The sequence below is a fragment of the Manis javanica genome, chromosome 2 (genome assembly GCF_040802235.1).
Source record: "Manis javanica isolate MJ-LG chromosome 2, MJ_LKY, whole genome shotgun sequence".
NCBI classification, from domain to species: domain Eukaryota; kingdom Metazoa; phylum Chordata; class Mammalia; order Pholidota; family Manidae; genus Manis; species Manis javanica.
In genome coordinates this window covers 5,980,828-5,994,226 of record NC_133157.1, presented here as the reverse complement: position 1 = coordinate 5,994,226, position 13,399 = coordinate 5,980,828, and the positions used below count along the sequence as shown (strand labels likewise).

The 13,399-nt window shown below is 42.3% G+C and overlaps 1 protein-coding gene and 1 long non-coding RNA gene across 25 annotated transcripts in view; one reads left to right on the top strand and one right to left on the bottom strand.

The window, feature by feature from the left end:
- FNBP1 (formin binding protein 1) overlaps positions 1–13,399 on the bottom strand; it is a 122,539-nt gene that overhangs the window by 8,956 nt on the left and 100,184 nt on the right. For 11 of the 24 annotated variants that reach the window (XM_073222899.1, XM_073222860.1, XM_037007941.2 and 8 more), the window contains 4 exons: positions 11,163–11,246; positions 8,547–8,561; positions 4,530–4,639; positions 1,018–1,150 (listed from right to left, as the gene is read on the bottom strand). In XM_073222899.1, the coding sequence (XP_073079000.1) occupies positions 1,018–1,150; positions 4,530–4,639; positions 8,547–8,561; positions 11,163–11,246 (342 nt within the window). The remainder of the gene's footprint in view (positions 1–1,017; positions 1,151–4,529; positions 4,640–8,546; positions 8,562–11,162; positions 11,247–13,399) is intronic. The other 13 variants (XM_037007926.2, XM_037007927.2, XM_037007931.2 and 10 more) reach the window with 2 other exon arrangements.
- Positions 4,122–10,912, top strand: LOC140846491 (uncharacterized). Its single transcript, XR_012125622.1, has 2 exons — positions 4,122–4,505; positions 10,696–10,912. It is a non-coding gene; the product is annotated as an uncharacterized lncRNA (long non-coding RNA).

Sequence of the window (13,399 nt, the reverse complement as noted above, 5' to 3'; positions counted from 1 at the left end):
CTGGGCACGAAACACGAAACATGATGAGCCCGAGCTCGCAGGGGGTGGGGAGCGGCCATGGAGCCCTGAGGCCCCAGGTTCGGGCTGCTTGGTGCTCCCTGAGGCTGATTAGAGAAGGGTCACACAGGGGCAGGGCCTCCGAAGTCTGTGCATCCACTGCACGAATGCACTGAAAGGAGACTTCCTCTGCCTCGTCCGAGGCTGGAGAAGCAAGAGGCACGCGGCCATTCGGCCACTGCACGCAATGTGGCCGAAAGAATCCCGCTCTGCGCTATACTCTTGGGCTTTTAAAACAGCTATATGATTTCCAAAAAGTCTCCTGTAGTTCCTTCTGGTTCCCCAAATTCTGTGACCATGAGGTCACACTGGCAAACATGAGGTACTGTCATACTCGGGCAGTGACTCAGTTTGAAAGACACACTTCCCTTTTTTTTCTAGGATTATAACTTTTTTTTAATAGTGAGGAAATGCGTATAATTTCCTGTACGACTTTTGGTTAAGAGATCAGAGTAGATAAAATTATCTTCAGCAACATTTGAAATACAGTAAAAAAGACAAAAGAATAAAAATGATCAGAAAAGGACATTTCTAGGTTCTGAAAACCCGAACATTGATAACTCATTGACAGATTCTAGAAAGAATGAAAAAAGCCATATTCAACCCTTCATTGCTAGAAAGAACCTATTCTGGTTAGAATGATGAGTTACTAATTCCTTTTTCCATGCTCTGCAGTCTTTAAATGTGGGTGTAAAAAGAAGCCAATGGCTTTTGAATGCTCCCCCTCTCAAAATATTTATTATATATATTTCCTACTCATTTAAAATTTGTGTGTCCCAGTGTTTTTCACCTTTTGAAAATGGGTCCTTTGAAAGAACGACATAGTTCAATCAATTTTAACTATCTTTCTGATACACTGGGATAATGGCCGGGCATTCACAACATACACTTCATGGCACCTATTCCTTCTGCTGCTTTTTTTTTCCCAGCAAATGTGTTTCAGCAGCAGCTTTTTCATACCTCAAATTTCTGAGCCTCTAGTCGAAGCTTTTCTATATTTTGGTTGACTTCTGTTAATTTGTGGTCCAAACTGGCTGGGTCTCCCATCTGAGGATTCTTTAGGTAAACGTCTTTCATTTTTGTTATGGCATCTCTGAAAAAAAGACCGAGCAGAACATTCACCTTTACCAACAGGTTAATGTCATCAGCCAATTACATTCTCCCGCCACCTTGAGAACCACGTGGATGGGAGCGTGGGAAGATTGTATCAGCGCGTGGATTAGAAGGGGGCTTTGGGGTCTGCTTTCGTCCTAAAACTTCTCTGTAAGAATTCTGCTATCAACAACTGGATAATCCAGAGGTCAATGTCAAAATTTCAGTTCCTTTTCTGAATGGTCTCTCCTTATTTTCTTCAGCAAGTGAGAAATGTAAGTCCATCCTGCCCCTCCCCTTGCACCAAACACCCATAAAAACAAACAAAACCCGAATATTTCCCTGTGCACGTTCCTCACACAGCCAAAGCTGCAGCTGGCATCTTGGGTTTTGTAGGCTGCAATATGTTTACCTCATGAAGAAGCAGTTAATTGCTTTGGAAATTTTATTACACACTGTCTCAACTATTAAGAAACCGAACCCACAGTTGGTATCCATGACAGGCGGCCAACAGCGCCCTAAAGCTACATCCTGCAGGCTCCACGCCCTTCCCGAAGTCATGTTTTGGAAGCCCACCCACGGCAGCCTGAGTGGGGAGGCCCTGGAGCGGTGCAGATTAGGCCTCGGCCCCAAGAGCTCTGCTAACTTCAACTCTGGCTTCAAAGGACTTTCCTGGGGTCTGAGATGTTTAAAGTTTAGAGCGAATGACTCTGGAAGTGGTGACGAGCCGACTTGAATGAGCTTCAGCAAAGGAACATCTACGCCAACCAAACCATCACTTGAGTCACGCAAAGTGGCTGAACTGAAAATACAAAAAGGAAAAGGGAGCACTTCCCCGAGTCCTCGCCACCCCTCCCGCCACCTCCTGGCACCTGGGTCCGCACAGCCGGCCGCCCTCTGGGGGCTCTGATGGGCTCTCTGCTCTGAGGCCACGTCTTCACCAGATCCCACGATCCACTTGGGCTCCCAGCCCCCTAATTTCGCTTTACAAACTCTCCCACTCAAATGCTGTACTTTATGTATGTCCTGTACCTACATCCATCCAAGGGCCGCTAGCACGGCCTCCTCTGTTTTGGAGTTACGCTGTTATTTATGGTCCCACAGATTTGAAAGTATATGTCTTCTTGGTGAACCGAGTAATTTGTTATTTGAATCATTTTCATTATTATGGAATTGATGCCCCCGAGCTTCGTAGTTTGGGTTGTGGGGCCAGAAAGTCCGCCTGTCACACCAGTTTTCTTTTGGCTGGCACTGGTGAGCTTTCCAGCCACCCTACACCTTATGAGTGAGCTGTGTCTTTTGCAGACAGCAGACAGGTGGGTTTTGGTTTTCTGTCCAGTCTGAAAATGTAATTGGAATGTGCGGTCTGTTTACACCGAACCTATTATTTTACAAAGACTATGTGCCACTCATTGGCCTAAACACTTACATACATTGACATTTAATCCTCACACAAATAGGGCATATTTATCCCTTTTCAAGATGAGGAAACTGAGGTACCAAGAGACTAGGGCGCTTGTCCAAGGCCTTCAACGCAAACAGGCAGACTGAGATTTGAACCCAAGGTTTCTAGAGCGCCTGGAATTTTAAATCTGCCATTCACTTCGTGCTTTTGATTTGCCCTGCCTATTCCGTAGATCATTTCCTTTCTTACCCTTTTTGAATTAATTAAAAAAAAAAGTTTCCAGATCATGTGAACTCTGCTCAAAATCTTTTATTTTCTGTCCCTCCTGTACAAAATATAGGTTGCATGAGAACAGATGTTTGTACGTATGTTTTAGCACTGCTTAAGCCTCGGTGCCTAGAATATTTCCTTATACACAATAAGTGCTCAATAACCAGTTCATTAAGTCATTGCCCTAAACACTTACATACAAGGGCTGCTAGTGGGATTAAAATATGACCCAGGTTCCAGGGCCACAACCCGAGCGACAGTTTTCTACATGATGTTGGACAATTAGAAAGAGTCGGTCAACAACCTATGAAATAATTTTTTGGATACTCCAGTCATAACCTCTTACTCCTGTACAAAATATAACTGCTCACTTATCAAACAAATTTTAAATGGTTTATACATTTATAAACCCTTTTATATTTGGCCCTGCATGTCCTAAAAAGTACAAAGATAAAATTTTCATTTCATGAAGTACATGTCTCATAGGAAACTAAAATAAAGTTAACAATATGTGCTCTTATTTTTTTATACATTATACACTGTAACAATGTTTATAAAACAACCTGTTTCTCAGGAGGGCCTTTGAAAGAGGTGAAAGAATAAAAATCTACTCTCCTTTCGCTTGTCCTTAAGCTGAGCAGTCCCCCAAGTTCTGCTTGTTTGTTCCCCTGCTTTTCGCATAACCAAATTTTAACCCCCTGCTTCAGTGTAACTCAGTTTACCTGGGTCACCATTCGGCCTATTTGTGAGGCCTCAACTCTCACGGTAACTTCAGGAAATCTCCAATAAGTGAAGGATTCACCTAATTCACCCAGTGAGAATATATAAGCTGAGTGACAATCAAGTGGCTTTTCACTGAGGGTTCTTAGCAAGTATGCCCTGAGTGATGTGAGTGGCGTAGCTTATCACTGTGGGAAGGGAAGCACAAATGCAAAGAGCAGATCTAGTCTTCCCTCCCTCCCTCCCTTCCTTCCCTTTTTCACAGACACCAACCTACCCTCCCCAGATCAAAATTACAAAGCACGTCAGGAAGCCCAGAACCGCTGCAGTGGGAGCCTAATGCAGAGGCTTCTCACGAGCAGGCGAATACTGACACCCCTACGGGCTAGTGGTAGGTTTTTTAAGTATTACACTGTCATAAGTATAATAACACACTGTGATCTGTTTTCTAGGCACCATCAGATACACTCTCTACAAAGATCAGAAGGCATGAGAACCTGTGGGAAGGCTGATCTTTATTTTTCCTCAAAGAGAAAGAAACAAGTACCTTCTGGACCCAAAGCTAGGATATGGGGCAAGGCAGAGGGTGGCAGTCAGGCCACTTTTCTCTTCCTCGTTGGACCAAAAACTCACCCTACGTTCATGGCAAAACAGATAGCCATATGTGCTGTGTTCTCCAAATTCAGAATAAAACCTATTTGTTACAAGGATTCTACTAAAGCAATCCAGTAGACTATGACAAAATACACAGCTGAAATAATCACGTTAAAATCTATTTTAGGATTTCCTACCTTTCCAAGCTAACTTGAATTTCTTTCTTTCTTCTTTTTTAAAGTATCATTGCTATACAATCTTACGATGGTTTCACATACACAACACCGTGGTTCAGCATTCACCCGCATCATCCAGCCCTCATTCCCCCCGTGGCGGCCAGTCCATCAGCGTGAGCTTGAATTTCTTGGTAAGTCCTAGAGATCCACTGTACCTTTGATCCATCTCCTTTTGCATCTCTTTATTTAATTCATCGACTTTCTGCTGCAGCCTTTTCCTTCTCTGTTCGGGTGGGAGGTTGCTGAAATCCTCTGGTGTCGCACCCTGTAGATGCAAGCATACGTCAGCCAGAGCCTCCCGGTGCCCCTTGAGAAAAGATAACAAAGCAAGCAGCAGGGAAGATTCCCGGACACCGGGGGGGATGCAAACGTCTGCATGTGTTTTCAGGAAATAAATTACGCTCTTTCCCACGACACCCAGCTGAGATGCAAAATGAATGCACACACACTGCACTAGTTCCACAGCTCCTATTCCAATTACCCTGGCCGAGGCGCTCTGGAAAGGCCAGGAGGGCAGCGTGGCAAGAGGAAAGGAAGAAATGCGTCTGATTCCCATGAGGATCCGCGAATAGCACATTTTGAGGCCTGTTCTCCACTTTACCATCAGTGTCGGTGGGAACAGTGCTGTTTTAAGGCAGTTTGAAGTTTATGTTTTCTTCACACCCCACAGTGATCAGGCCCCAGCCTTGCTTCCCCCCAAGCCTGAGCATCCCTTCCCACCTCTTCACAGGCTGAGAAGAGCCTGTGAAATGCCAGGGAAATGCCAGGTGGACGTCCAGTCCCACAGAGAATGCAGGTGAAAAGGACATTGTGAAAATGCCCTCTCCACCCCGCCCTGCTGCCTCGAAAAGTCTGGTCACTTCCTTTTCACAGCTTTTGGAGCAAGCTCAGAAAATTCCTGCAGAATGCCCTGCCTGACCTCCAAACCGACTCCCAGACCTAGGGAATCAACCTCAGCTGTTCTCAATCCAGAATCCAATCAGAAGAAGTGCATTTTGGTATCTTGATTCCCTGTCAAAGCCAATTGCTGTCTTCCCTCCATGCAGGCCATTGAGGTAGAAAACACCAGCGTTGAGTTTCCAGACGTTTACATATGCTTACTTGTTAGAAGCTGTGGCTAAGCTGGGGTTATCAACAGCTTTTACTGGAATGAGCCTATTTTCATTAAGAATGAGAAATTTACACAGTAGCCAGGGATAGGCCAGGGAATTTAGAAAAGCGATTTTATTTTAGAACCAATTAAACAAAGGCAAGCCTGGCTTGGGAGTGGGTCGAAATGAAGGGACCTGCATAATGTAATTCCAAAATCAAGCTGAATTTGCCAAGCGGCTCCCGTGGGGGCTTGTGACTGAAGTCCCGCGGCTGCTAATGCCAAGATGCCGGGCTGCTGTGCGGGAAGCGTGCAATGCAGCAAATAGTTTACCACGGAGGCCAAGCAAAGACCTCTCAGCTAATGTTCTCACAAAGACCCGTGTGTGTGCGCGCGCGTGCGCATGCATGCATGTGTGGGAAGAGATAAGATTTAAGTGAAAGCAGAATGTGAGTTTCCCTAATGCCAAACCAAGGGCGTTCAGTTTGCCTCTAAAACTAAGATGAAGCGAACTACTCTTCTCTTTAGGAATAGATCCGGCTTGTTTTCTCTCGCCCACGTACTATCGTGTTACAATGCTTGAAACCGTAGGTACGAGTTTTTTGATTTGCTCTGTTCAGTCCTGGGGCCTGACAGCATGCTACTCTGTTCTCGTGCTGAATTTACTTGGATCAGCTTATTTTCTAGAATTGAGGGTTTCTTTTTATTATCTTTTTATTTATGTTGGAATACAACAAAACAGCGTAAGATACAGTGCTCAGAAGTCAGGAAATCTAGTAAGTGGTCAATGCTAATTCATTATTATTTATTGTGTGTCACTATGTGCTATGTGTCCAAAAGAACTTTTTACGATGAGGGTGATGTTCTCATATCTGCACGTCCAATACAGACGCCACACAGGGCTACTGAGCGGTGGAAATGTGGCTGTGTAACTGTGGAGCTGAACTTACAAGTTTATTTAATTCTAATTGGTGACAGTATAAATGGCCACATGTGGTGAGTGGCTGCCATGCTGGGCCACACAGGTGTAGGTGGTGAAGAGCTGTATCAACAGCTACAAAGAAATCTGTAAAACACACTGTACTTATGACTTTATGAATGGATATCCTAAACAGCAAAGAATTCAACCCTATTTACAAAACTAAAGCGATTAAATAATAAGTGCATGGTCTTCAATTGATCAGGCGTTAGTTTAATGAGTTAGTTCTCTTTCACTAGATAATCTATGTTTCTGTGTTATTTAATATCTAATCCCAGTAATTATGCCTCAAATAAACTGCACGGGGCCACTGGTGATTCCGGTCTATATAGCTTCCTCTAGATCCAAAGAAACGTAAGGTTTCTGGAAGTACTAAAAGATCATCTTGTCCAACAGTAGCCTTTTGAAGCCCGAATTCTTTTAAACAGTACTCTGACCTATGATTCATTTTGCCACGAGGAAATTTTTATTACTAGCTTTGAATCGATTTCCTGAGCTCTTTGGAGCAGCCCAACTTATAAGACTGGCCTTAGCAGGTGGCACTGGTATTGAAAGAGGGGGTGACACACATATGTATATATGGCTCTGAGAGGATGTTTCACATGCTTCAACAGTCCAACACTTACTCCTCCCAAGTAGCCCACGCATGAGCTGCTGCTTGAGATTTTACTGTTTTTACATCCAAGCCATCTTTGTGTGACACTTCACTTCTCTATTAGCTTCAGAGTAATGGTCTAAAGCAACAGTTCACTACCAGGTTGGTAAAATGATTTCTGTTTCAAACAGAAAGACTGCCTAATAATATTATCTTTTACTGCTGGCACTTCAGCAGAAGAGCAAATAAAGGGCAAGGAAGACACCCTGGCATCTGAGAGACTCCTGGAAAACCGACCCGATTTCCCCCAAGTTCATTCTGCTGTGGAGACAGTTCACTTAGGCATCGATATCCCTTTCCCCCTTGTATACCTTTACCAAGGCCTCCTCTGGGGATTTTATTTCACAGTCTAAGAAATGTTTGGTTGTATAAAATACTCATTTTCTTTAGGGTTGGGTCAGTGGCCAAATACTGAGTCAGGTTGAAAAGTCATGTATATACATATATTTATGTCCTTACACACAGAGAAATGTTATCCTGTGCTGCTTGTTGACAGCAGTGGATGAAGTGCTGACCTGAGTCCTGGCTGAACTGCCAGTTAGCTTTGCAAACGTGTTGCACATGGCGAAGCCCGCACAAGACACCCCCCCGGAACCTGATTCGATTCAGGACATGCATGGAATACTTGTGCTTACCAGCTTGAAAGAAAGCTTCATGGTTATCTCTGTCCAGAATTTAGGGTAGTCTCAGCTGTGGTGTCTGAGAACTCTACGTAACTTACATATATTTAAAGGATGGTTATGGGTTACGTGGTTGAGTTTTGTTTAATAAATTTAATGATTAGTAGGACTGGTGACTAGGGTGATACAGTTAAGTGGAAACAACCCAGGACACCAAGCAAATCCTTCTAGAGCCCTGCTCTTTGCTCTTTTCACAATCCGTAAAGTCATCCAGTGGTTTCTTGAATCAGCGGAGCACAAGGCGGCCTGTATTTAGGTAGCGCCTTAAGATGTCATGGTTTCCGGTTCCTGCAGGCTGCCTCAGACCGAATTTGAGATCGGCACAGCCCTGCGCGCCTTCCTCAGATTCCCAGCATTTTCATCTGTTCCTATGGCTCCCAGGGAGAGCATCTTTCAGTGACTAAATAGACTTATTCAAAATGACCCAACAAATAAATTCCCCAGTATTTAATATTTCTACTTATGTACATCTATAGATACAGTTTATCCTCCTTTGCCATCCTCTTAAGGCCCCCAAAACAAAGAAAACCAAATTAGGAGTTAAGCATTAATTTTTTTAGCAATGTGAAAAGATTAGGATGGCTTCTGTTAGATTCTGGACCTTTGTATCCCAAAGATCTGATAAAGAAACACCAAGGAAAGCACATAGAAGGGCAACGCAAATCAACAGTTAACTTTGAAGATGTGTTGCCCGTGGCAAAGCCCCAACAAGACACCCCCCACAAAACCTGATTCGATTCAGGGCATGCATGGAATAATTGTGCTTACCAGCTTGAGAGAAAGCTTCATGTGAAAATTGAAGGAGTAGCAGGGGGAACGAGAGAGAGAGAGAAACATCACATCAGAAGAGGAACGCGGTCAGTTCCACAGTATCAACACAACACGTAAATCCACCTGTTGCTTTGTGAACATGACTTGTAGCAGATCTGTGCAAAAGCTCACAAGAGGGCTGATTCCTACCAAAGCCTTTCTTTCGCTGCCACATTGCCAGAGCAAAGAATAAAGACAGAGAAGGAGAGATTCTGTTTATGCTTTTGCCCCGGTTGCATCAGCCTGGATATTAAGTAAATAGAGTTTGCACTCAGAGACACAGAAGGATTATAAAAGGCAAAAATAATCATAGCCTTTTGTTCACCAAATTTCTCATGGAAAGTTTCATGCAGACTAAAACAGTGATCAGCAATTGCTTCCACAACATACAAGTGGTATTTTTATTGTAAGAGAACCTCATGGATAGGAAGGTTGGCATTTCTTCAAGGCAGTGAGGTAAACTCTCAGACTGGCGAATGGGTAACCAAGGACTGGAAGTTGCTCTAAGAAACTATTTGCAGGGGCCAGAAAGCATCTCAGCACCAGGCTGGAGGCAGAGGATGATGCTCTCTCCTGCCGGGCACCGCATACCACCTCTCTCACTGTGCAGGCTGGGTTCACAGGCTTTCCAGCCACTCTGAGACCTGCTCGCACGAGTTACATGACATTTGGGGAATCACAGCAATAGCTGCTCTTGAAAGTTACCCTTAGGAAGTAGGCAGCCAGCTGTCTCAACTACCAAGGGGTACTCCTTGCGATGGATTTCCTGGCAATTATCAGCACACAGCAGCTGCAATTTAGGCCTGGAGATCAGCAAAGCTACAGTGATAACTAGACCCAAAACTGATGGAAAGGCATCTCACATTAGAAAAAGACGTATCTGGTTCTTCATTACTGGGTGAGACACACTCTATGGTTATAAAGCAGTACTTTGAAAGCTCAGTGTGGATTTACTTAGCCGTCACCAGTCCTAAAAATTCAGGCAACTGATAATAGAATAAAAAAAATGTTGGAGACAAAAAGAAAATGCCCTTTGGTTTTTCAGCTGGGAGGAGGGAGAGTGTTCAAAATTCCTTAACCAGATTTTAAGAATCTTTTTCTTAAGATTAAGGCAGAGTTGACACTTCTTTGTAAGCAGGCATTAAGTTTTTTAAAAAGTTGTCCCTTTAAAGAGAAAGACGGCTAAGGAAAGGAGGAACAAGACACAACATTTAGGAAAAAAAGGTACAGATGGTCGCATCTGTGGCTGCTCTTGTGGGCAGGCTACTCAACTCCTGGGGCACCTCCTGGGACCTTTAGCACAGACCTATTTCTCACAACTGGAGTTCTTTACAGACAACACTTACGGTGCACAGCAGAAACCTTTGCAAATACCTCTGCGACAAAGCACGCTGCCATACACGTTTTCTTACATATTAACATCTCAATGCCCCTAATTCAAAGAACTGACATATTTGAACTCTGCTCTCTCTGCTGTCTGTCTGGCTATTTCCGTTACTTAAAGTTATATATTCTTTCTTAAACATTCCGAAAAGAGAATTCTACAGTCAGGACTAATAGATAGGAATATTTCTACTTCATCATAAAAACAAGTCATTAGGATTGAAAATAAATCCAAACAGAAATAGGAACTACTGAATTCTCAGATGAATTCAATTTTCTGAAGCGGATAGCAATGGATAATCTACACGAAGCGCCATCACGGTATAAAATGCATTCTTTCTAATGATGATAAACTGGTTTTCAGTCTTAAGTTGTAAGCCAGCCAGTTAGATAATTTCAAATTAGAAATGGACTCAGCTGCTAAGACAATAATACTTTACAAGGTTGCATTAAGTGCATTGCGAGACACCTGAAGAACTAAAAAGCCGTCAGTTTCAGGCAACAATTATGGAGCCTTAGGAGCCACAAGTGTCAATAACACACGAGGGAACACAGAGCTGGCGAATCCATGTGTTATTGGGCAGTCACAGGTACTAACCTCAAGTACAAAGAAAGGGGACAGTGAAATAAATAAATAAGTAAATGTGATTTAGGCCCATGGAAAGTCATTTTACTACTCTATGACCTTGCTTAGGTTCCATTGATTTTTTTTTTGTTTTCCAAGCTTATGGCATGATTCCCGTGTGGATCCATGTGTTTCGTACGTGGATATGGGTACTTCCACTACAGAGCTGCCATCTGGAAGAGGGTCATTCTCCCGTGGCTACGCTCGGCAGCTGCGTTTTACAGGTGAAATTCTGCTGTAAAATCATACCCAGTGACATCTCCCCAGACGGCAGTCACAATCAACGACAGGAATAAAAGCAAGCTCAGCTCACTGACATTTTCAGGAAGTTTTGATTGTTACTGGGAAGTTGGGTTCCTTTTCCCATGCAAGTTTTCCGGATGAAGTAGCCTGTGGCTGAATTTACACAATCAGGCCTTTTCCGGTGTCCAGGTCTCCCAGTTGAGAATTTCATTGTTCAAGGGGAAGCGTAACAGAGATCATCGGGGTCCCCGGTCTTGGTGCTGCATAGGGGTTAGTGCCTGTGCCGTGACTGTGTATGGCCTGGCCGTCACAGGTAAACTTACAACATAGTCCCTAGCTTCAAAAGCATACGTGGGTTTCCCTATTGTCCTCTTCATGAGTTCTTTGTGAAAACAGAAAGACTGAGTCTGCCAATAATCAGCAAGAGAACAAGATAAGTACAATGAAAGTCAGCATACGACTGTAGCATCTGACATGCAATGGGTAAGGGTTTTCAAACTCTCTTGATCAACTTTGATGGTATTTTTCCACGCAGTGAACTCTAAACCATTGGGGAAAACATGTCCCTAGTTTAGATTTAGGAGCCCCTTGCTCAGACCCAAAAAAGAAATCTTAATCTAAGGCAATAAAATTACTCTGTAGATTGCAAATTGAGAACATACTATCTAGTTTCGTTTTTCTGTGACTTAGAAATGAAATAATGGTTAATGATACTCAGGTGGTATATTTTAAAGATGCTCAGTGAAACGAACTTTTCTTACAAATGTCAATGACTTACAACAAAAAACATTTTATCTTGCTTAATTATTTAGAAACAAAACCAGTTTGGCTACGAAATGTTTGCACAGGATTTATACGTTCTGAAAATAGAAATAAATTATTGGAATCTGGGTCTGAAAGTGGCAAAGCATGGTATATTAAAAGACATACTACAATCACAGATTTGTTATTTTCCTAGGATACTTTTCCTATCTTTGGCATAATAGTCTTAACGTTTAATAGCAGAATAAATGAAATAGTAGCAAAGATTATCATTTTAGTCATGGATCCTATGAACCATGTAACTTCCACGTTGAGACTGTTTTAAAATCAAATTTATTTCCCCAAACTTCATATTTGTTTTTTATTTTTGAACTTCCTAATCTTATTTCTATATTTCCTTTTCTTTCTTCTTTTTTTTTGCACTGTTTCCTGAAGGCAGGGATATTACATCTGACCCTCACTAAGCACAGACGGATCAAAAATATGGGAAACAAAAAATGTTTCTACTTATTTACTAGTGCATCTAGTGTATCAGCATGTGCATTCACTCTTAGGAAAACACTGTTTGGAAAATTTTGTTAACAGAGATTTGCTGAGCACAGAATTGTGGGGTAAGAAATAAAGTACAGTTTGCTAATTATGGTAGGGAAAAAAAAGGAGGGGGGATTCTTTAAATCATCGAAAGAATCCATTTCTCATTTCATTGTTTTTTGGTTTTGAGTGTTATATTCTTCCTAGCTATCTTTTTCTTATGCTTCTTCATTATAGATATTCTTAGGTCTTTTCCTAAACATTTAGAATCCCTGTGAAGCAGATTTGGAAACCATTTGCAACCAACAGGCTGTGTGATGTTGAGAGAATGGAACAGATATAGAAACAAATGGTAAACAACCATGGATATTCAACATCCTTCATTATGTGATTCCAAAAGGCAATGCAGAGATATTTATTATAAATGTAATGAATAAGTGCCCTCTAAAGGTTTTTGGAAATGGCAGAGATGGGTTAACTGAATGACAGTTAATACGAAACTTGATAGTCTAGCAAAAAGCTCCTGCTCCTATGTTGGCAATTCTTCCATGAGCCGCAAGTGGAGATGGATGGGGAGTTCTAAAAAGCAGCATAATTGAGCCAGGGACTGAGATCTAAATATAGAGCTCAACGTGATCCATCACTCACTTCTGAAGCTCTATCTGCCGTCTAACAATGGCTTCCTTGAAATCTGCAGGAAATTCAATTTCTAATTCTTAACCTGATATTCTGGGTAACCTTGAAATGAGATAATTCAACCAACTGTATTCTTTGCATAAAACATTGACATCCCCTTATTAAAGGAACTCTGCATGTAAAGAAATATTTTTTTTTTTGTCCCTCATTTTAAAAGGTAACAACTTAGTTCTCTGATAGATTTAGATTCATTTTTACACAGAGGAAGCGAAAAGTAAAAATTATGTTTGTCCAAGAACACATCCTGCTACAGCTGTATGGCAATTCCCACAGGACAGGATAAAAGATGACCTTACTGGGTATGATAAAATACCAGATGTTTGTCTACTCTTGATTGCCACACTTTGTTACTCAGTATGAAGAATTTTCGAGGTGGCTCTGACTAGACTGACCAGTTAGACTTTATTTGGGTGGCTACAAGTTACTTTATTCCCATCTTTTTTATATAAACCACACTGCTACCTACTTAGGCTTGTTGGATTAATTCCATAAAACCCTGTGACTTAGGCACAGGCAGCCTCAGTTGGAATGGCAAACTTGAGTCTGAATAACATGCACTTATGAGTCAACC